This window comes from Odontesthes bonariensis, chromosome 12 (genome assembly GCF_027942865.1).
Source record: "Odontesthes bonariensis isolate fOdoBon6 chromosome 12, fOdoBon6.hap1, whole genome shotgun sequence".
Classification (NCBI taxonomy): domain Eukaryota; kingdom Metazoa; phylum Chordata; class Actinopteri; order Atheriniformes; family Atherinopsidae; genus Odontesthes; species Odontesthes bonariensis.
In genome coordinates this window covers 16,841,418-16,862,647 of record NC_134517.1, presented here as the reverse complement: position 1 = coordinate 16,862,647, position 21,230 = coordinate 16,841,418, and the positions used below count along the sequence as shown (strand labels likewise).

General features: G+C 41.4%; 3 protein-coding genes across 4 annotated transcripts; 2 read left to right on the top strand and 1 right to left on the bottom strand.

Annotated features, from left to right (window-relative positions):
- The first annotated feature begins 4,438 nt into the window (after positions 1 to 4,438).
- On the top strand, positions 4,439 to 11,755 carry rnaseh2b (ribonuclease H2, subunit B). Of its 2 annotated transcripts, XM_075478658.1 has the most exons (11): positions 4,439 to 4,629; positions 5,512 to 5,580; positions 6,208 to 6,315; positions 6,820 to 6,896; positions 10,036 to 10,150; positions 10,251 to 10,315; positions 10,412 to 10,511; positions 10,739 to 10,820; positions 10,904 to 10,949; positions 11,213 to 11,290; positions 11,582 to 11,755. In XM_075478658.1, the coding sequence occupies exons 1-11, from the start codon at positions 4,566 to 4,568 to the stop codon at positions 11,690 to 11,692; spliced, it is 915 nt and encodes a 304-aa protein (XP_075334773.1). In that variant the 5' UTR covers positions 4,439 to 4,565; the 3' UTR covers positions 11,693 to 11,755. The 2 variants fall into 2 exon arrangements, with proteins under 2 accessions (XP_075334773.1, XP_075334774.1); XM_075478659.1 differs by lacking the exon at positions 11,213 to 11,290.
- A 2,176-nt stretch (positions 11,756 to 13,931) lies between these two features.
- On the bottom strand, positions 13,932 to 17,675 carry c9h13orf42 (chromosome 9 C13orf42 homolog). Its single transcript, XM_075478657.1, has 3 exons — positions 17,044 to 17,675; positions 16,822 to 16,966; positions 13,932 to 15,007 (listed from the first exon to the last, which is right to left on the bottom strand). The coding sequence occupies exons 1-3, from the start codon at positions 17,458 to 17,460 to the stop codon at positions 14,718 to 14,720; spliced, it is 852 nt and encodes a 283-aa protein (XP_075334772.1). The 5' UTR covers positions 17,461 to 17,675; the 3' UTR covers positions 13,932 to 14,717.
- A 1,291-nt stretch (positions 17,676 to 18,966) lies between these two features.
- Positions 18,967 to 20,537, top strand: LOC142396123 (TLR adapter interacting with SLC15A4 on the lysosome). The gene is made up of 2 exons (XM_075478656.1): positions 18,967 to 19,105; positions 19,475 to 20,537. The coding sequence occupies exon 2, from the start codon at positions 19,477 to 19,479 to the stop codon at positions 20,440 to 20,442; it is 966 nt and encodes a 321-aa protein (XP_075334771.1). The 5' UTR covers positions 18,967 to 19,105; positions 19,475 to 19,476; the 3' UTR covers positions 20,443 to 20,537.
- Positions 20,538 to 21,230: the final 693 nt, after the last annotated feature.

Here is a 21,230-nt window from a genome sequence, read left to right as displayed (position 1 = left end):
CATCAGTCCCTTTAATCTAAAAACAGTAGCAGCTTTCATTGCTGTTTTTACCGCTGCCCACAAAGCACAATAAGACAACGCTGAAGTTGACTTCCAGTCCTGTAGTTAAGGGGAAATGCAGAAAAGGCCAATTTCACTTCTTTTCTGGAATCTTTACCAACTTAGAACAGGTCCAGTTAAGAAAAAAGACTCACACAATTTAGACCGGCCAGATCTGGATGAGAGTATTTCATAGATGTCTCTTTTAAACGCACTTTGTGATTTGTGAAAGCTGTCATTCTGAAAATGTGAAAAAAGAAAAAGAACATTTCTTTTGTATATGCAGCACTTTAAAATGGGACTTTTTTGCACTTCCAAAAATGGAAAAAAAAAAAAGGTTTCACACATCACAGATGCTATCTGTTGGATAATGTAGCTCAGGTTTGACCAGTCTAGGTCTTATGGTTTGTCATCTGGACCTGATCTGATCTAAGGTGGTCCATATCCCATGACAGTAGTGAAATAGTTTTTTTCGAACTTTCTCCCACACTGCTGAACTGGAAGCCAAATTCATCATTGTGTGGTAAAATATGTAGAGGGCGGTTAGGAAAACAAATTTGCAAGTGTTTATTAGGGTCCAATCAAACAGTCCTTTTTGCTGAGGAAGGTTCCTCACTGAGTGAAATGACCCAAATGTATCTAAGCAACAGCCATGATAAGAGCTGTTCGAATTCACTAAATAGGAGGAAGGAAAGGAGCTTTGGTTATTATCTCATTCAGCACTGGAAACACTCTTCTTTCATGAAAAAAAAGAGAAAATTCCAATCTAGAACTCCTTTTTGCCGCAACTTTCAAAGCAACGCTCGATTATTCTCATTCAGTCGCACTCACTGGGATTCAAATAGGTAAATATGAGGACAGGAGGGTGAGAGTGAGAAGTCTGTAACAATCCTTTATTCACTTTTGGGCCTTTTTATTATCTCGGTTACCAACCTTGGTAATAAAACAGTAATATATACTGTATCTTCTTATACAGTTATGTGAAAAGATTGCATTAGACGAAGTATCTAAAGCCCTTTTTAAAAAATATTCATTGAACAACTGTAGTTTCAAAGCTGCAGACCCACATCACAAGTAAGAAAGTAGTAAATGTGGTTGGATTCTCATTGGAGTTCAGCTGTCTTTTCTTAAGTCCTTAAAAATTTCCCCTTCCATCTTTACCTAACCCTATAACATTTTCCAAAAGGTCAAGGAGAAGAATTTCGGAAAAACTGATAGGAGGAAATTAACTTTTTGACTATTTGGCCAGACCCTCTGTCTAAGAATGCATAGGTGTCAGGGTCCATCGGTGACTCCACAAGGTGAGTCTAATCATGAACACCAGTGGTGTAGAGGTGCCCGGAAGTTTTTTGACCGCGATTTTTTTTGAGGTGGCCTTTCCAGCACGGAATAAACAGCCTTTGTTTAAAGGAGTGACATGTAAGAGTTCTCTAAAGCCAGAAAAATGGGCCAGTACTTTATGCAAATTGTCACATATTTATTATACATCAAGAAGTAAGCATCGGTATCAAATTAATGCCTTAACCTAACCAACAAAGGCAACTAGCCAGTGAGAGGCAGAGTTGGGCCTTTGCTTTCCTGTGAAAAACAAAAACCGACTTGCAAAATATCATTATTACTGAATGTGGTGCACACCAAAGGGGATTGGAAACACGGCAAAGACTACGGTACAGTGACTGAGATATAAGAAAAAAAGAATAAACCGGAACTACAGCAGTGATTAGCACCTAATCTAGAACTTTGACCTGAATTTCATAGATTTGAAGATGTGATGCATTCAGAAAAGTTCCTACTTTTTACATACAACTGATCTATTTAGATTCTTATTGCTTATATTTTTATACATATATTTATTTATGTAAATTACATGATGTTTATTCTGTTTAAAAAAGTCCACAATTTCCACAATGTACACGTGTTCCTCACAGGTATAGTTAGAAAATGTTAGGAGCTACATTAAGCATCAAACAGCTAATGTTGGAGCCAGATGAAGTCACACCGTTCTTACACAGGGAGAGGGAAAACACCACATTTATCCAGAGGCCTCACACAGAGCATCTGATGCTGGGAATAAAGAGTCACCATCTTGTGCAACGGGTAGGGGGGGGAGGTGGAGGGATTACACTTTACGGGAAGAAATATCTCCCCAGTGAGAGAACTGGTGAAACACACTATGTGAGTGTGTATGTGAGTGCGCTTGAGGCATGTGTGCTACAACTTGGATTTTTGCAAACATGCACGAGCGAATAGCATTTCAGTGATTCCTGCATTCCCGTCATTCCTTCCTGTGAATTTCCAGGCAGCATGAGGCTCACTGTTCCACAGCTCTGACATCACACAGGGGGTTCCACTGCCTTCTACATTCTTTCTCTCACTCTCTCACAATCCCACCCATATTTGGTAGCGAGAGGAAGGGAATCCCAGATGATGACTCAAAGACTTGTGCTGCAGTGGGAAACTCTCTCCGCATCTATGTGCATCTGTGTGCACATCTGTTACGAGGGCATCGACGTGTGCATCACATCCTTCATGTGAAAATGGAGTTTTCATCTGTGTTGAATTCAAAATGGTAACGTGGCTTCAACAGCAGAGGGAAAGGATATCCTCCGCCCGTATCTGCACAGAAAGAGTGACAACCTATTTGATGTTGGGTTTCTATTCATAAACTGCAGCCAAGTCAGATAAAAATGCTCCTTTCTTTCTATAAATCCGGACGATGAAAAGAGCAAAAATACAATTTCAATAATGTACATGGAGGTGACATGAATGCTCCAGGCTGAGTCGATATGTAAGCTGTATCAGTCACCCTGCATTGGAGCGCCACAAAATGAGGCCACAGCGATAGATAGGACCACTGGCTGTTCAATGTGCTCAGCAGAGTGTGACCAACCATCTACAGCCTGCGAGCTGCAGTAAACTCTCCAGGGAAGTTTATTGGAATCACCTCATTTCAGACGTGTCTTTTGCCACGCTCGCATTGTTGGATGCATCATTGATGAGGACTGTGGCATTAGGTTTGGGAGAGGATGGAAGGGTCTCGGACTGGGGGTCCAAAGCCATATCTGGGCCTAAATTTAGATCCACTTTGTTCTCGACTGCACGCTGGTGACAGAGCACTCGGCTCTCTGTGGTTGTCTGTGGACCAGTGTATCAGAAAGGCTGCTGTTGTTCTGTCTGGCACTCAGAAACACAGACATTCCCTCAAGCAGCCCAAAATGAAAGAAAGGCTTTCATGGAATATTCTGTTTAGCTGCACAGACTGTTGTGTATGATACTCCCGGGACCCATAAAACAAGTCATTCACAGACAATATCTCACCCACGCTCTCTTTGCCATAGACTACAGCAACATAAATCTAAATGATTTCAAGGAGGAGCTGGTGCAGCGTTCAAAAGGTTTCAAACATATGTTGCTGAAAACTGGGAAAATGGGATTGGAAGGAAAGAATATTCTTACATGAATCGAAAAAAAAGAAAGCAGTTCCAGATGATTAAAAACAGACAATGACTAAATGAGCAAGTGAGAGAGACATACAACTGTAAGTCACCATGTGCGGACTCTAATTTTCCTCTGCATCATGCTGTGTCCCACAGGGAAACTGTATGGTGATGTTTAGAAGCTCAGTCACCCAGCGAACCCTTTCTCATTACCAAAACAACCTAATTATAAACCTGTTAATAGTCTGTGTTGTGCAGGTTTTCTCAAAAAGGGAAAAATAACAGCTACAAAAAAAAGAAGCTACATAAACATATCAGCTCATCAAACTGATGACACAGCCATAGTCCAATAAAAGGGTTGAAAACACACGCAAGCGTCCCACATATCCCAATTTGAGCATGCACATAAACAGTGCAGGAGGGAAAAAAAAGACAACAAATGAGTCACAGAAAACCAACTGGGACACACACTGTCACATCCTGAGAGAGAGTGAGAGATGCCGTCCTCTTATTGAAGCACAGATGGATTCCTCAATCTGTCATAAGCCAGTGTGCCAAAGGACAGCTGGCCACCAAACATCTTGCACCTGAGAGCAGAGATCTCAAACCCAAAACATTAGAGACGAATCAGTAAAGAGATTGGTACGAAATCAGAACTACATGATTTGATATTATCGCAGTTCTAGTAAAACTCTTGGGTGACCTCTAGCGGCACTGTAGACAATTTACAAGCTTATATGACGTCAGTAAGGAACGTACCATTGCACTAAAAACAGGTGTGAAGAGTTTAAGATAAAAGTATAAAAAGGCGTCTTTCTGGTTGTTTCGGGCGAATTTCTGGAACAGATCTTTGTTGAAATAAATAGCCCTCTTATTTGTGAAACAGTGGACGGGAAACGAACTGTCAGAGCCTTAAGCGAAAGCGTGTTTTCAGTTGTTTGACAGAAGCAGGAAGTGGACACGCTGAGAGGCGCCTTTTCTGAGCTCATGTTGTCAGGCAGAAAGTAGCTACACCGACTATAGTAAGCCGACATTGGTTTTAGGTCAAAAAGGCATTAAGCTCATTCCTGCCAAGTGCAGTTATACAACATGGCAACTAAAAAGAAGCGTACGCCAAACGTACAGAATGACAGTTTGGTTGTTATCGCTGCAGGTAGGTTTGGCTGTGGGCATAGCAAGTTATGCTAACGTGCTCTGTAACTTATAAATTGTTAAATCGTGATAGCTGCGGTCCATAACTTGTCATAACTGGCAATGGAGTCTTTAATGATGGATAGCATACCTCTAACATAAGCTGCATGTTAAAGAAGAAGCTTCCCCGGTGAAAAATAAAAATGTAACATACTTTAGTGTACTTGCAATCAGACTCATCTTAGTATAAATACAGTGTGGACATGATTAGATGATTTGAAGTTTGTGCATTTTGGTACAACTAGTTTTGTCCTAAGTATATTTCAAATGTAATTAAATAATCGAAAAGCAGAATTTGAGGTGTATTTATTGTACTTTTATTTGCTGAAGTAGAACAACTTAAATTAGTTTTAGCTTTCTGCACATTTCAATTGATGAAATTAGTACTTAATAGTAACTTTGCATAGTTTACAATATACCTTGGTATTAGGTTATGGGTTGAAATAGGAGTGTAAAAAGTGCACTTAGAATTATGTTAAAATGTCATTTGAAATGTACAAAATCTTTAGAATTAGAATATAACTACATGCATAAATATATTTAACAAAAACATTGAAATGAATACACCTTAGTAATTGCACACAATTTTAACTTACAGTGCATTTTCTTGTTACGTATTCCAATAAAGTGTGCTGTAGTATTTTAAAGTGAGTCAAAATAGTTATTATTATTTCACCAGGATTCTTCCGACAAACCAGTATAATTCTGTGTTAGTGAGTGGTTACTATACAAATAAGATGGCGCAGTACTGTGAGACTAGTCCATAGATTATTCAGAAACGTTGTGTCCTGTGTCACTTCTCGAGCTATCGTGACTGTTTTTCTTTCTTTCTTTCTGTCCGCAGACTCAGCCATAAGCACACAGAAGCACAACAGTGATCCAACTTTTGTGAGACTGAGGAATCCCTCAACAGGTTTAATCCCCCTTTTGTTACCCCAGACTTCTAGTTCTGCACCTAACAGTTTTTTTTCATTGTGGTCTGTAATCTGAGAAAATATCAAATGTTGCGAAAGTTTGCGCAGCTACGGAGACTCTTACTTGATGTGAGAGGTTGAACGCTATGTATACATGAGGAACTAGAGATCCTTACCATTGTTTCTTTGAGATACATTTAACAGGTGACATAGTAAAATTTACCAATCAAATCACTCTGTATTTTTGCAGCTTGATGCCTGTTTTTAATGCTTCCTTTAAACTCATCAACTATTTTGTGCTCTCAGCTTTCAAAAGACCACAAAACTCTCTAACGCTGTTATTCTTCTGTCTAAATAATGATCAATGTTGTAGTTGCAGTGCTTACTTACTAGTTATTAGGTAATAGCAAGATGTGGTCTTGAGTATAGTAAATTGACAGTGATTTAACTGATGGTAGATGTGAGTATATGTACAGTTTACATAGAGCAGCAAAGGTCGGCCAAAAATGAAAAATTCTAAAGTTCCTGCATGTCTTCTGTGAATTTCATAGCGGCCTCTTTCTATATTTGTGACTTACAGTTGCAGAAGTGAAAGTAACGTAGTTCCTTGTTTATCACCCTTGCAGATGGAGCATCTCTGTATATGCTGGGTAGTGGGGATGTACGGCTGTATGAGGTCAAAGCATTTGAAGAAGATTTCCACTCCTGGTTTGTTGGCCAGGCTGTGCAGAGAGGTGGGACCCATTCCTCATTAGGGCGCATACTCTGAATCAGCTTAATCCTCGTTACCGACACAGACTCCAAGCTGAGCTCATTCCACCTTTAGTCCTCATCAGCATTATTTGTTGGATGGAAAATAGTCTTACAGTCAGCATTTGTAGCAGGCCAAATCACCATCTAGAAGCTGCAAGCAGGAATGAAAATGGACTAAAATGACGAGCAACTCGATATACAGTGTTACCATGTCAACACAACATATGCAAAGCGGAGAGTGAAGAGCTGATTAAACAGGTTACAACAGACCATCAGGTCTGCAAATAACAACGTTTGCTAACCCCAACAGTCTTTGCAATGGTGTTTAATTTATTTTGAAGCTCTAATAAAGCTGATGATGTTAACTTTGAACGTTTACATCATAATTGGTGTCGCCGTTATTTTGTCTTAAGTTTCCTCTGACAGATATGTTTTTTGCTATGTTAATCAGTTGCATTTGTCATGTCGTCTCTTTCTTTAAACAGATGGGAGACTTATCTTTGTAACGCCAATGGATCCTCTTTATCTCATTTTGCCATATTTGATTACATCTGGGAAAGAGGTAAGAAGCACAAAAACCGAGTTCTTGCAGGTCTTGTTTCAGTGTAACGTCTCGCTACTCTTATAGTGGAGCCTTCTGTGTACCACTGGAATCTGATTTACACTTTGTAATATAAAATGTATTATTTGTTTATTTTTTTTGGAGGCTACTTTTTGTGAGTGCCCATTAAGTTTAGTACGTTTTGTGACTCCTCTGTGATAACAGATCAAAGCTGTGGGAGTGGGAAACGTCAGCCGCTGACACATTAATGCTGCTTTTTTTTTTTTTTTTTTTTTACTGGAAATGCTCACTCCCACACGTCCTCCCACACTGCCTCTCGCAAGAAAGACAAAAAAAACAGACAGTGCTTAGTCATGGAAGCAATATCTCACACGGTGGAGCAGCTGTGGAAACTAATCAAACGGCACGTGGGGAATAGGATAATATGTTTTCAATCACTCACTGTGGAGAATGTTTGGTTTGTGCGGGAAAAAGACTTTACATAGAGGTCAGACACACGTGCAAGATCTTGTCTAAAAATGAATGCAACTTGACGGAAATGAAGCCGTGTGTGGCGTAATCAGAGCTATGTGTGATCCAACAAAATACTGGAGCATAACTTTCTTGACATCCAGGCAGCATATTTGTCTGCTTGTCCTGTCAGATAGCAGCTTTTCTGAAGGCCTCTCTGAGCCTTGCTTTGAACACCTCCCAAAAAAACTATTTCTGTCTAAAAATAGATATGTTTGCTGTGCACTCCTCGACTGACATGATTGCATCTTTCTCCATCATTTCCTTTCGAACAAACAAAGTACTGTGCCGCCCCCAAAAAACTGAAGATATTTCGTCTTGAAGGTGGATGGGTGTGGACTTTGATTCATGCCGGCTCGTCTCACCCTTTTGCCATATTGCCACCCGCCTAGCACACATTGCCTGCCAGCAACCCAAAATGAACCGAATACTAGCCGCCGCCACTTCCCATGTGAAATGTGGTAACGAGTTAAGATTAACTTATGATGATGGGGTTCATTGCTGCCCTTGGCTTCCTTTCATTTCCCCGCCGGCGATATATTTAGGCAGCACAATTAAACTAAATCTCTCTTTGCTCTCATCAGCCAGTATCATCCTCTGTTTAAAAGGAAATGTATCAGAATCTTGAGATTAACGCATGAAATATCAGTTGGATTTTTGTCTCTTTTTGCTTTAACTTGGCTCTTACAAATGTGTTTCTGGTTTACAGCTCGTCTGTTATGGAGGAATTCATACTTTAAAGCACTTGAATGGTGATTTTGTCAGATGACGTTGCCGTTATAAAATCAGCATTACGTTAGACCAGCGTATTAGACAGTCTGGAAAGGCTTGAAGCGAGCGCACGTTGACATGCAGTCGCACTTTCTGATGCGAAAGAAACCGAAAAGAATGTGCGAAAGAGAGCAGCTTTAGTGGGAATTCGGCTCTGTTGGCGTGCGTCTACACTTTGCAGAGCGCCTGGGCCCATGTTAGTCCCGTTGAGCGTAAACATACAGATTGATTTGATCCCCGACCGCACTATCGAGGCGTGTTACAGCTTAGAGTAAATACCGTACCATTTCAGTTTGACTAACATGTTTGCAACCTGGAAAAGTCTGAAACAGGTCTCATCAGGATTTATTCTATGGTTGGATGATTGGCAGAAATGTTACTTTTAGCCACCATCAACTACCCCAGTAGCCTGTATATTGTCCATAAAGATGCACCGGATCCATGATCCGGGGTCCGGTTCCGGCCGGATAGTGGCGTTTTTGACTAGGTTCGGTTACTGCCGGACCCGGTGCCCCAACTGGACCGGATCCTACAGCACGTAAGCACAACGTGATTACGTCGTTAAATGTTTAAAGAAGATAACCGCTGAAACAGAGGTCAGCGTTTTTTTCAGCGAGCCACTGATTCCTCTAACCGTGGTGGAAAGGCAATCAGCAGCACTTTCCACTGCTGTCAAAAACGGCCAAAGTTTATCTCTGCCCACCACCAACCTCTGTACCCAGTGAACGACTCTTCAGCTCCGCTGGACTCGCACTCGCAACCGGCTGTCGTCGATTAATGCAGAGCGTCTTGTTTTTCTGAAAGGACACGCTCATTTTCTGTGAAAGCTAGCTATAGAAGTTGTTCATAATATAACCTACAGGAGAGTAGGTTCGAGTTTTTTGTGCCACACTTTGTTTAATGTTCTAATTAAGCCTACAGTTAAGTGCTTGAAATAGAAGTGAAATAGCCTATGTTCCATGACTGTAGGCATTCATGATGATTATCAAGATTCCCAGTGTTTTTTTTTTTTCTGAGAAAAAAAATCAGTCTGCAGTTAATAAGGCTACTATTAGCCTACATTTTTTTTCATTACATTTACCAGGCCTATTGAAATTTTGTATCCAAGAGTTATACATGTGCTAAATTTGCTATATTTTAGTTTGTAAATACAGTAGGCTTATGTTTTGTTGGATTCTTTTACTCTTTTCTTTTACTTTTCAAAGAGCACTTTATGGCTTGCTGTTTATGACAGGCCTCATTCTCTTTAGTAATAATGTCATTTTTTGCTCTCTTTATTTGTTCTTTGGATTGAACAGAACAATAAGCCTGTACACAAATGAAGTTAAGCTGAACATTTCAGCGGTGTGTTCCAGGTGACTGTATTCAAATAAAATAGATAATGTTAGAAGTTATTGCGTATTTCATCTGTTAAGGAAAGGAAATGAACTGTAAAGTGGTTTTCACTGCATTATAATGTACTAGCTGATGATCCGAGTAGGATCCGGTATCCGGTTCCGGTTCCAGCAGGATCTTAAGCAGTGGATCCGGTATCCGGCAGGACCTTAAAAATCAGGATCCGGTGCATCTCTAATTGTCCATATTAGTTGTCAGTACTGCAAAGCGACAGGAGGACCTTTCTTCACCAAGAAAAGGCTTGCATCTCCGCCCGTGCAGTGCAGCGAGCAGCATCGCCTACGAACGAGATGTTTGAACACGAGCTGTGTTGTGCTTGTGGTTAACTCAGACAGACGGTGCAGGGGGAAACATGGAAAAACTCGTTGGAAACTTTCTGTTTGAGTAATCATTTTTAATGTGAATCCAGCTCAAAGGACCTTGCAGTTAACCTTTCACCTTTTTCTTTATTAATGCCGCTCAGGGGAAGTTCCAACCCGTGCGCCAAGTGGTCATGGATGAGGAGTTCCCAGCTTGTTCGAGACTTCTTAGCTGCACGTGCACGCCGGCCTCGTTGCTCCACATTGCAGAGGAAAAAGGTGATTTTTGTTTGTGCTGGCATGACTCGACGAAAAGGTTGAGATACTTGCTTTTTAAAAAAAGTTTGTTTTTTTTAAACGTTGTGTTTCATACTTACAGAGGTGGGAAGCCAGAAGTTTTATCGATACAGTCAAGAGCGGACGATGAACTGGTTAAAGAAAAAGGTGGACGCCGTGCGAGATTTTTCGGCTCTGGTACGTTAGATAAATATTAGGAAAACTGTCAAACTTCTTTTTTTTTTGTTGTTGTTATTGTTGTAGGTGGAGAGGACGGTCGTTGCCCTGAAGAAGAAAAATATCTCCGTAGGAGAGGGAGTGAAATCCTCCACGTATGTCAGGATCAAGTCAGAGGACCATGAGGGTAACCAGACGTCCCAACATTTCCACGTTTAGGACATTTTTAGGCAGATTTTCATCCTTTTTCCTGCATTGGAATATGCATTGGCAGCAATAATGACTGTTGGCCAATAGATGGCAGTATTGCTATGTAGTATTTGTGTATGGAGTTGGCTTAATGGCTAGAACATGTCTGATTTGCCACCAGATTAGATTGGTTATTACCGTCCCTCTCATGTTTTGATACTACAGATGACTACCTACGCTACGCCCACGGCCTGATATCAGAGTACATCAATGAAGACCTCAGCAAAGCCCTCCTCAAACACCTGGGGTATGTTAATCATCGTCATCATTATCATTGCTGAGTTCTGTTGATAATTTCGATTAAACATGCCTCTTTACTGCACTCCACAGCCTACCAGAGCTCACAAGCCCAAAGGAGACAGAGCCTCCTTCCAAGGTATGCTGGCGTCTCTGAGTGAAGTCGTTGTGACACTTTCCCTCAGTTCCGCATTCTGCCGAAGCCTCCGTGCACTTTCCACGTAGTCCTCCACCTCACTCTCACATTAGATGCATGCTTTTTAGGAGTGTCTTTCTCAGTCACTGCTTGTGCGGTTTAATTGGGGCTTTAAGGGCTTGTAGTGTGTGGTCAGTAGTGCTGGTAGTGGTGTTTCTGTGGTGCTTATTGTCATGAAAAGCATCTCTTACTTCCTCGTTTGGCAGAAGCGGAAACTTTCAGACAAGCCGGTGGAGGCTGGAGAAGACTACACCAAATTCAACAGTGCAGACTTTGCGCGGAAAGTGAGTGTATGCAGAGCAGTCTGCCTGACAGTAGATTAAACGTTATTGGAGGGCTTAGTGGCTTTGGACATCGGAGCAGTCTCCTGTGTTTTATCTCTCAAGTCTCATTTTTAGTTTTGTCTGCTGACTGCTTTCTTTGAGCTTTGATTATAGACGTGTGCCAGTGGGGCTCACCTTGTGGGAAACATATTTTTCCTCGTATTGAATTGCACTTTGTTATAGTTAATGAATTCCCTGCTGTCTCTGGGCAAGGTTGTCGAGTTTTATTGGTTTATTTTTTCTTTATTTCAGCCACCCAAGAAGATGACATCTGCTCAGAAAACCCTGGCAAAGGTGGACAAGACTGGCATGAAGCCAATGTCATCCTTTTTCAGCCCTAAGGTCAAAGCAGAAAAGAAATGATTGTTGTGTATTTTCTTGTTTTTTTAAAAAAAAATTTGTATGCAACCTATTTGGAATAAAAAAAAAAAGGAAAATGTATTTGACGTGTTATTCTCATTTTTAATACTTCGAAAGGAACTTGATGAAGACGAGAGATAGTCTTTTTTTTTTTTCAAATTAAAAATACACTGTAATTCCAGTTTTAATATAGTTAGGCCAGTACCGGTACTACTACTTACGTAGAAGTAATGCCTCTTCCACCTGCGAAATTACAAAAAGACTGTCATCCTTCCAACTCACAGTGGTAAGCTAAGCTTACTTTCAACTTTTCGCTTCTATTCGCACTAATCAATATTAATCTAAGCTCATTTTATCTTGAATACCAGTGACGGGTGTCTGAAATCGGATATGTCAGCATCATTGGACTCGTATATTTCTTTGCGATTTGGTGTATTGACCCTTCAAGTTCAAGATCATTTCAACAGGTTTGGAGCTATTCAGACAGCTCAGGCCTTGGACTTTTGACTCGCCGAGCGTCGCTCTCGATTCAAACAGCCATTCTCTCGGCAGTCTATGACTGAGCATGAAAGGGGACATTGTTGCATTCTACAGTTGGCTTTGATACCTGGAAGGAATGCAGACACTTGCGTCCCAACTCTGAACTGCAATCAGCCAAAATTCCATATCCGTCGAGATATTGAACATTTCTCTTGTTTGATTCAGATCAAAAGGCATCTTGAGAGATATTCTTTTCACAGATCAGTCCAAGTAATCTTAAAGATGCACTGAAACGAATGTTCATCTATCAATCAAATGAAATTTTTGTCTTTTTTTAAAACCATCAATCCAACTTGAACTAAATTTTCCGGGCATAACTTGTTAAAACGGCCATTTAAAAGTGTGAATTATGTGGCCTTTGGTGCGAAATTGGCCATATGACCGTGACGTCATAGGGTTGACTCCCTTATTTGCTAGTATGGCTGGCTGCGATAATAACATACATTTGATGGACCTATATCTCATAAAGGAACCAAAATTCTGATACAAACATCAGCAGGTCGAAAGAACACACCTCTAACATTATGTGGAAAAACTTTCGTTGAATTTAAGCCACACAAATCGATTTAATATCTATATTGTAGAGGCTCTCTGCACCTCCCGTATGGGTAATGGAAATGAAAGTTACCATTTTCAGCACAGGATCGGCGGCACAAAACAGCCATCGCTCCTACTACACGCTGATTATTATTAAGATGTTATCAATCAAATGACACAATAGTGTATGTTTGCTGTGGTAAACTGGAAAAGATTTGAACATGCCGGTTTGGCAGATATGGCATTCTGCTGCGCTGTCTTTGACACGTTGAAACCTAACGAAGGGGCACTTTGAAATCCAGCCACTTAAAAAAAACGTATGTGATAATAACATGGTTTTAATGTAAGCTTAATAAACAATGGCGTGGATTAACGGGTCGGAGATCCTCCAGTGCGCGGCCCCAGTGCGGATCCTCACGGGTCGGCGGCAGGGAGATGGGCACCCGGCCTCGGCACGACTGACAGCAGCCATCGGTAGGACTGATCCACGGAGCCTCGGATGTCGTAGCCGGCGCAATCACCGGAGAGACCAGACAGCAATTCTAGCTGGATATGTGTGCAGACCGAAGAGCAAAGCGAGCAGTCCCCTGCTTCCGAGCAGCAAACACCGTAACAGGTGCAGCTATCGGCAGGCGGCAGCACGCAGTGATACGATCCACCGTGCTCTCAGCCAATAGCAGTGGTCGACACTTGCCTCTCAGAAGCGAACAGTAAGCGAACATTATTATATATATAAAAAAAACAAGTCCAGTAATGTCCGATGTGGAAATTTCAGACTCACCTGTCTTCGCGCCCGAGCAGTAGTTCGAGCAGGGACAGTCTCCGTCGGCACACCAGGTCCAGCGATGTCAATAGTTGGAACAGCTTCAGCTAAAAGACGTCTCCTATTCCCAACCATTCCCGCGATCTCCACATTTTTAAATGAAACTTTTGTGATGGAAATGTACGGAGCACAACACGGATGTTGAGGACACTTCAAAATCACGACGATGCCTCCGTACAAACTGTATCCACCGTGCTCTCGTCTTTGCCTTCTCCTTGTCAGCCTCAGTTCCAGTAGTTTTTGGTTTGGGAAACATGTGCAGAGAGATGCCTTCAGTGAAGCTGCTATTTTTGCAACTAACACCATTTGTTCCTCCAGCAACACAATATTTTCTGCCGTGCTGTGATGTCTTAGTCATAGACGCCGCCATTACAGTTAGACTACGAGAACTTCTGTGTCAACCCTATGACGTCACGCATTAAAAAAAGAATTCGCACAAAAAGACAAAATGTGGCTCCTTTTGAGCCCGTTTTAACATGACTTCCCGGATAAATTATTATCCAGACAATATCTCATTTTAATCGCAAGGCTTGGAACCTTTAGAATCAGCAGCAAAAACTGTGAAATTCCAACAATTAAAATTCGTTTCATAAGCACTTTAAGATGTCAGGAGGAATTTAAGTTTTCTTTTTTTCTTTTATTTTCAGCCTTGCAAAAGCCATCAAAGTCATCACCCCCTCCCCTATATACTGCAGTATAGTATATCTGATATCAAGTGAGGCTAATATGAAGCTGCTCAGAAAGCTTCTATAACACATTCTGCTAAACAGGCATTTTTCTCTGAAGACAACCTATCACTGCTGGAAAAAGTTTGAAATTTGAAAGGAAGACGGCTGAATTCTTGCAGCTGCTTCAGTTCCTGTCTCGGTGTGTGTGTGCATGCTGGCTGACTGTCACAGTTAAATGATATGGAGTGTGTAATCGTATGGACCGAATTGTCATTTCATTAGTAACACTTGCGTGTTTATTAGCCAAAATTCTGGGCCAGGTTTGCACCAGTTAGAGTTAAAAGTAGGAAGAGTCTTCGGGAAATTGTTTTTCTTTACATACTGTATTGCCAATATTAATTGTCCAAAAGGATATTTCACACAGCGGGATGTCTGGCCGAACACATTAGGCCGAGCTCTGTCAGTGATGTGGCAGTGCTGCTGGTTTCAAATGTCCATCAGGCTTCACTGCTTTTTTTAATTTGGGCTTGAAGCGCAGCGTCTGGAATGCGCTCTCCACCACTTTGGGCAGGTGGATTGGGTTCCTCTGCAGTCGCAGTCTGCTGCTCGTGGACCCGTTTTGGTTTTTCTTTTTTCGGACACTTTCGTTGGCACAGTCACGAACCACCTTCTGCTCGGAATCATCGGCGTCCCGCGGAACCTTCAATACCCAGTTGGAGTGGAGGTCGTGTCCAGCCGAGCTGGAAGCCACTGTTGTGGGATGGACAGAAAGCAAAGAAGCTGAGATGAGGCAAAAAAATGTATTTTTGCTTCTGACTTTATAGTTACCAGCCATTTTAATAGGTTCTCCTGTGAAATCCGGGACAATACAAAACAACAGTTTTAACAGCCTACCTTCTTATCGAGGTTATAGAAGGTGGTGGTTGCATACTGAGCCACTGCACACTTTGAAATTATTCACAATTCTTTGTCCCCCGTCTTGTATCTGAATGACGTGGACTGAATGCTTAGGAGCACTTCTTCTGCTGAGAGGCAGAACGCCAGACTTTCAAAAGTCTTTAGAACATGAAAACATTTCCCGAAATGCAGTAACGGTTCATGCAAGATGATAAGCAAATCGAATGTCTTTCGGCAGAAAGACACTTGGCTAAACAATAAGGCAAACTTGAGATGAGATCAAATAAAGTGTTATGTTAAAATATGTGCACGGGTCTGAAAACGCTTGGATAAATGGTTACTTTCGCTTCAGGCGTGCCAGTTTTGTTCTGCGGCCTTGACGTATACTCAGTCATCATTAGCGGTATTAGTGACATTTGTGCTCCAATTGCAAAAAAAAATAAAGCAACGGTGTTTTGATATTTAACCGCAATTAAACCGCCACAAAAGGTACCTGAGCTTCGCAGGAAAGAATTATTTCTCAAATTGTCAGGATGTGTTGAAAACAGACGGAGATGGACCTTCATCGAGCATTTCAGTGTTTCAAACCACTAGAACTGATATACTTCATGACTCAAGTACAATGCTACCCACACTTAACATACTGTATCTTTGCAAGCAGTGACCAGTAACTACAGTTGACAAATGTTTACATTCACGTTTAATTAAAATCGCTAGATGACCACCACTCCTTGATCTCCAAGAGAAAAAGGGGCTCCTGCCAGCAAGAATTTAAAAAATACAGATGGGTAGTGCTGACGGGAGAAAATTGGGACTAGGCTTAACCAACTTTCCATTTCACAAATTCCTCTATATAAAGAAACATTTAAATCAAATAACAAGTAATAGCTCAGTCCTCAGAAAAAAATTTAATATAGTAACATTTTTTAATGTGTCCTGTTAACGTGGGGCTAAACTACTTTCTAATTTCCCATAATACATCATATTTTATGTGTTTATTATGATTTATATGTCAGATCTGAATCGATGTAAAGCCTGCTGGATTAAGGTGTTAAATTAATCATTTCGAGTTGGAGTAAAGAAGGATCCTGTCATTTTAATGTATTGTTATTAATACTTTAACATTCACATAAGTAAGGCAATATATCACAGTTAAACCAGTTATATGTGTCAAAAAGAGAGAGGGCTCCTTTGGTATATTTTCTTACTGTGGATGCATACATTGGCCTCACATCATTATCAGCCAACATTCAGCATGTTCCACGCAATCAGCCAATCAGCAAACAGGATGGTGGTGGCGATGTTTCTCTGGTGTAACTTGGGTGTGTTGCGTTGACTTTGCTCTGAAATAGACTAAATTAATTTAAATTTAATTTGCACCACTGCATGCAACCACTGAGAGGTCATTGAGTTGGAAATTGGTTAAAACATATTATTTTTTCTTTTCTGAAGGCTATAATAAGTTATTTATTTCTTATTTGTATGAAATACATTGTGGTCATTCAAACACTATGAAGCATTGAAATGATTTGAATAATAATAATTATTTTTTTCATAAAGCATGTTGAATTGGTTCTTTTGCGTTAAAGGAAAAAAATGCTTGTTTCCATAATGTTGTACTCCTATACTAATTCTCATTGTCCCCAGAAATGGAATTACAAACTCACCAATGAAATCCACGTCTGCGTGGCCATCGTCCTTGTAAGGTTTGCGCAGAGGTTCACTGTCGCAGCTGGCGATGACCGAATCAAAGAACTGCAAAGTGTCCTCCTCATTGGGGACAGGGGGGGTGGACGGTTTGGCTCTTGATATCTGTGGTTAGAAATGGCAGGATATTTGCCTTTCGCATTTTCTGCCTCATGTTGTGGGATAGAATAATTTGAGCTTACCGGTTCCCCCTTCTTCGAAGTCGGCTGGGGCGCGGGTTTCTTCTTTGAGGACGCCGTGGCCTTGGCGTCGTTGCTTTTCAAGTCACTCACGCTCTTTGTGTACTGCCTTCTCAGAGCCACGAGCGCCTCCAGGTACTCGAGACAGTTCTGATTCTGGGAATACAGCCATATTCTGTCCTCTTGTCTTTGATAATAGTACAAAGTCGACTCGATGCTCACTGTGCTTTTGCTCCGTTTTAAAGTTGAGCCCTGGGCTGTTTGGGTTTTCTCTCCCACCACAAGCATGGAGGTACTGCGGACCAGCCTGACTGTGCAGGCGCTGTGGTAGTCGTGCTCGGCCCGAAGCCCACCTCCATCATCCCGTCCTCTGTGTCCGTGATGGTTGGGACGGAACACATTATTGATCTTCCTGAACATTCTCCTAAACTGTATCTGTCATAGTTTCAGACTTGCCCTTTAGATTTCTTGATATGTGAGTAGCACTCATCCATATTCCCTCTAAACAAACAAACAGAAATAGTCATTAACCCCACTGGAGCTGCTTATTGCGACCTATCGCTATCCAGGGTGCTGAAATCTCCAAACAGTTTCTCAAAGGCAAAAAAAAAAAACAAAAAAACAAAAACTGATCTGAAACAGGTGTCTACCCTGCTTCAGCGTGCCTCTAATGATATAGGGTGTTGCTCAGCAACACTGCAGTGGCAACGAGCTGGTAACTCTATACTTTGCGCTATCATTATACTGATCAGCAGTCCTGTCAGATATCAACAGGAGACCGAGTGAACAAAAATAATGACAAACTATCCAACAAACACCAGGAGTATAATTTAGTTTGTGGCCGCAGATCCACCTGTTTATGGGTGTTTGTGTGAGACAGAAACAAAAGATGATTAAAAAAAGAAAAGAAATGTATAGCCGTGTATATGCTGAACTGCTGGCAGGTAAAACAAATTGAGATTTTAGAGGTTTTGTGTAAAAAGCTGTTAATTGCAAGAATGATTAATTCAGTGTATAAATGACACGGATGTTGCTAGAACATTGAGAATTCAAATGATGTTGACTCATGTCTCAGGTTTCCTTTCTTAATTAATAATGAAAGGTTTTCTCTCTGGTTTCATGCGCTGCTGTTGTCGGGCTCCTCTGTTGTGAGCTGAGGAAGTCGCGAAGAAAAGCGTCTTAACTGAAGCGAGTTGTGCAGACAGACAAGGGGCTTTCATGTCGGAAAAATCCCGGCCATAATTACAGCCTAAAAAGTCCCGTCTGCACTTTCACCACACAACTGATTTAGGGGGCAGCTTTCCTTGCGAAAGAGACGCAATACACTAGAGAGGAACTAAAAGCAAGCGAGGGGGAAAAAAACAAACCCCAAATGATCATATTTCAAGGCCTCATCCTCAGTTTCGTGGAGGAAATGATGACTGACTGAGTGTGAAGTCACACTTCTGCCTTTTGGCCTGAATGCAGGTAACACCTTTGAGCTTTAAAAGCTGCATGAGATTTGAACAACCTCAAACAAACTTAGAACGGGTGGTCACCTGTTAGAAAACGAAAAGAGGAATTGGTGTCTGCCGCTTTCCGTGATATTTCTTTTGATCAAATATAGGTTTCTTCTGCATTTAACACCTGTTTCTTTTTTACAGAAACGAAACATCACTGTTTTCAATTAAAAATGACCGCTCGTTTCCCTCTGCGTCAAGCCGTTTGATTTAATTTTGCAGTGGAAATATCAATGCAGAAGTGCCTCCTAAGTTTAGTTACAATGTAGAAGCAGAAGACATGTTTTAAGGAAGTGATATGTCATCGTGTTTGTCATAATGCTGTCAACGAGCTTGGATGCGTTCAGGATGAGAGCAGCTGCAACACCAAGTAAGCGTAAATGGGAAGAGTGAAAAAAATTTCTCGCACTTCCTCTTGGCATGGTATAAAAACAATATTCACGCACATGTGCGCTCTTATTCATACAGATCGTGAAAAATAAATAGCTGTTGTTTTTTTTAAGAAAACATTTTGACTGTGGAGGGACACTTTGCACCCCTGATTCAAAGAGTGTGACTGGTTCAAGGTAGGAAGATGTGTCTGAAATGAATTTTAAAGCCTGTTTGAGGGATCCATTTAGGACCTCCTGATGCAGGCAGCAGATTAATCGCCTTTCTTTGACATTTTAACATTTAAACTGTTTTAGAGATCAGGAAACATTTGAGAATGATCAAGTTTTATGGTGACTAGAAAATGTCATTGTTTCAGCATATCGTAGCCTGGTCATGAGCAGTTTTAAAAATCTATAAAGATTCCACAGAGCCAAGTGTTTTTGTGTTTTTTTTTCTTTGAGTCTTACAGTTATTCAGCTGACTACATTTGGAGGTGTGTTAGGTTGACATTTAATAATAGTATAAGGTTTTATGAGTTACTAAGTATATGATCTTTCTTGCAGCCATGCTTTGTGAGGGCAGATTGCTGAGGATGACCTACGGGGAAGTGGAGGACTTGGACTCCATCCCTCCTCAAAAGTCTTTTCGGAGTGCTGATAATCCATCGAAAGCCACCTTCGTACCTGGCTCCACCAGACCAGCTCCGCTCATTCATCACAGCTCCCAGGAGCAAACAGGTGACTCAGACAACACGAGTGCTTCATTGGACTTTTTCATTCCTCCCTTGCAGTCCTTAAATCTTCAGGGAGCCTTTACAGGCAGAGAAATCTCTCCAGAGATAAAGATCCCAGCCGAGGATTGCTCAGGTGGCGATACCCCTTTCTTGGTTCCCTCGTTCTGTCAGAGCATTTGTAAAAACTATAGTGACCTCCATATTGGAGGTGACCAGGTGCTGCCTCTGTCAGCCAATGATGGTGAGCTACGGGTCTGTACTGAGGCGCATGCTGTCGGTCCTTTCCTCCAATCCTGTGATGTCCCTCCAGCTGTGGAGGATTCTCCCCCAGGACAAACGTCTCAGAGTGGGCTGCTGTATCCACTGAGGAGAGGTTCAAATCACTGGAGACAGGGTAGTGGCCGTGATCGAAGCTTTTTGTTCCAGGGACGTGAAGGTCCATTTTCCAACTCCCTTCTAAATCACTACCTGGAGCAAAAACTCTTGGATTTATACCAGCAATACATGATGGAGAACATGGTAAGAGAAGGGGGGCCTGGTTCAGAGTCTGGAACCGGCAACATTTGCCCTCTACTGGGCTCAGAGCTGGTTCTGACCAGCCTCGACCAGATCACTTTGCAGCTCAGTCGTGAAGGCAATCTAGAAGCCAGCCTGGCTAAGGACATGGTCCTGAGCTGTTTTTTGCGGGTGGCTGGTGACATGCAGTCAAGTGAGATCAGCACACCCTTTCTGCAGATTTCAAATGAGGCATCCAGGGAGCAGCTCACAGAGAACAAAGAGGAGCAACCCCAGCGTTAAGGAACTATATTCTTATCCTGCCATTCATTTTATTTTAACCCCCTCAGGAAAAGTAGAAAAAAGATGGAACTAACGACTGCATTTAATGTCTTTTTCTCTCATTAGCTCTGCTAAGGTTTGCTGTAATTATTTGTCAATATTTTGACCTGCTGTTGACACTTGAATATGTGTTGTTTTTTAAGTTTCTCGCAGTTTTAGTGCAAGTCAATGTCAAGTGTAAGACAATAAAGAGGAACTGAAAACTGAAACTGCTATTTCTCCTTTTTTCCAAAGAACGCTCATTTCAGACAGAACGACAAACCATTCAAAGTACCGTGGTACCATTGAATGTAATGCTTGCCAGAGCTATAAACAAGAATCAGTATCATGTATAATTCAATTGTATGTTAGGTGTATTTCTTTGTCATGAAACCAGGAGCATCGGGACTTCACTTTTTCATTCATGCAGCAAAGGTCACGATCACTCGATAATTGTGCTTATTGCTGCTTCACTTGGCCTTTACTGTGCAAGAAAGTAATTACGCTGTAGAAGAAAAAAAAATCCCAATGTAGTGCGACCACACTTTGTCTTTAAGCTAGCACCAGATGTCCTGGCTACTTTCAAACAAGGTCCCTCGTGGTTTCTCAATCTCTTTTATCTTCATGGAATTCCTGACTGAATTGACTATGTTGAGAACAGCACTTGGACTTCTGCTCAAGGCTGGTTATAGTTCTTTATTCAGTTCAGTTGAGTGATACTTAATCAATCACTGCGGGGAAATTATATTGCTGCAGTAAAAATTATAAAA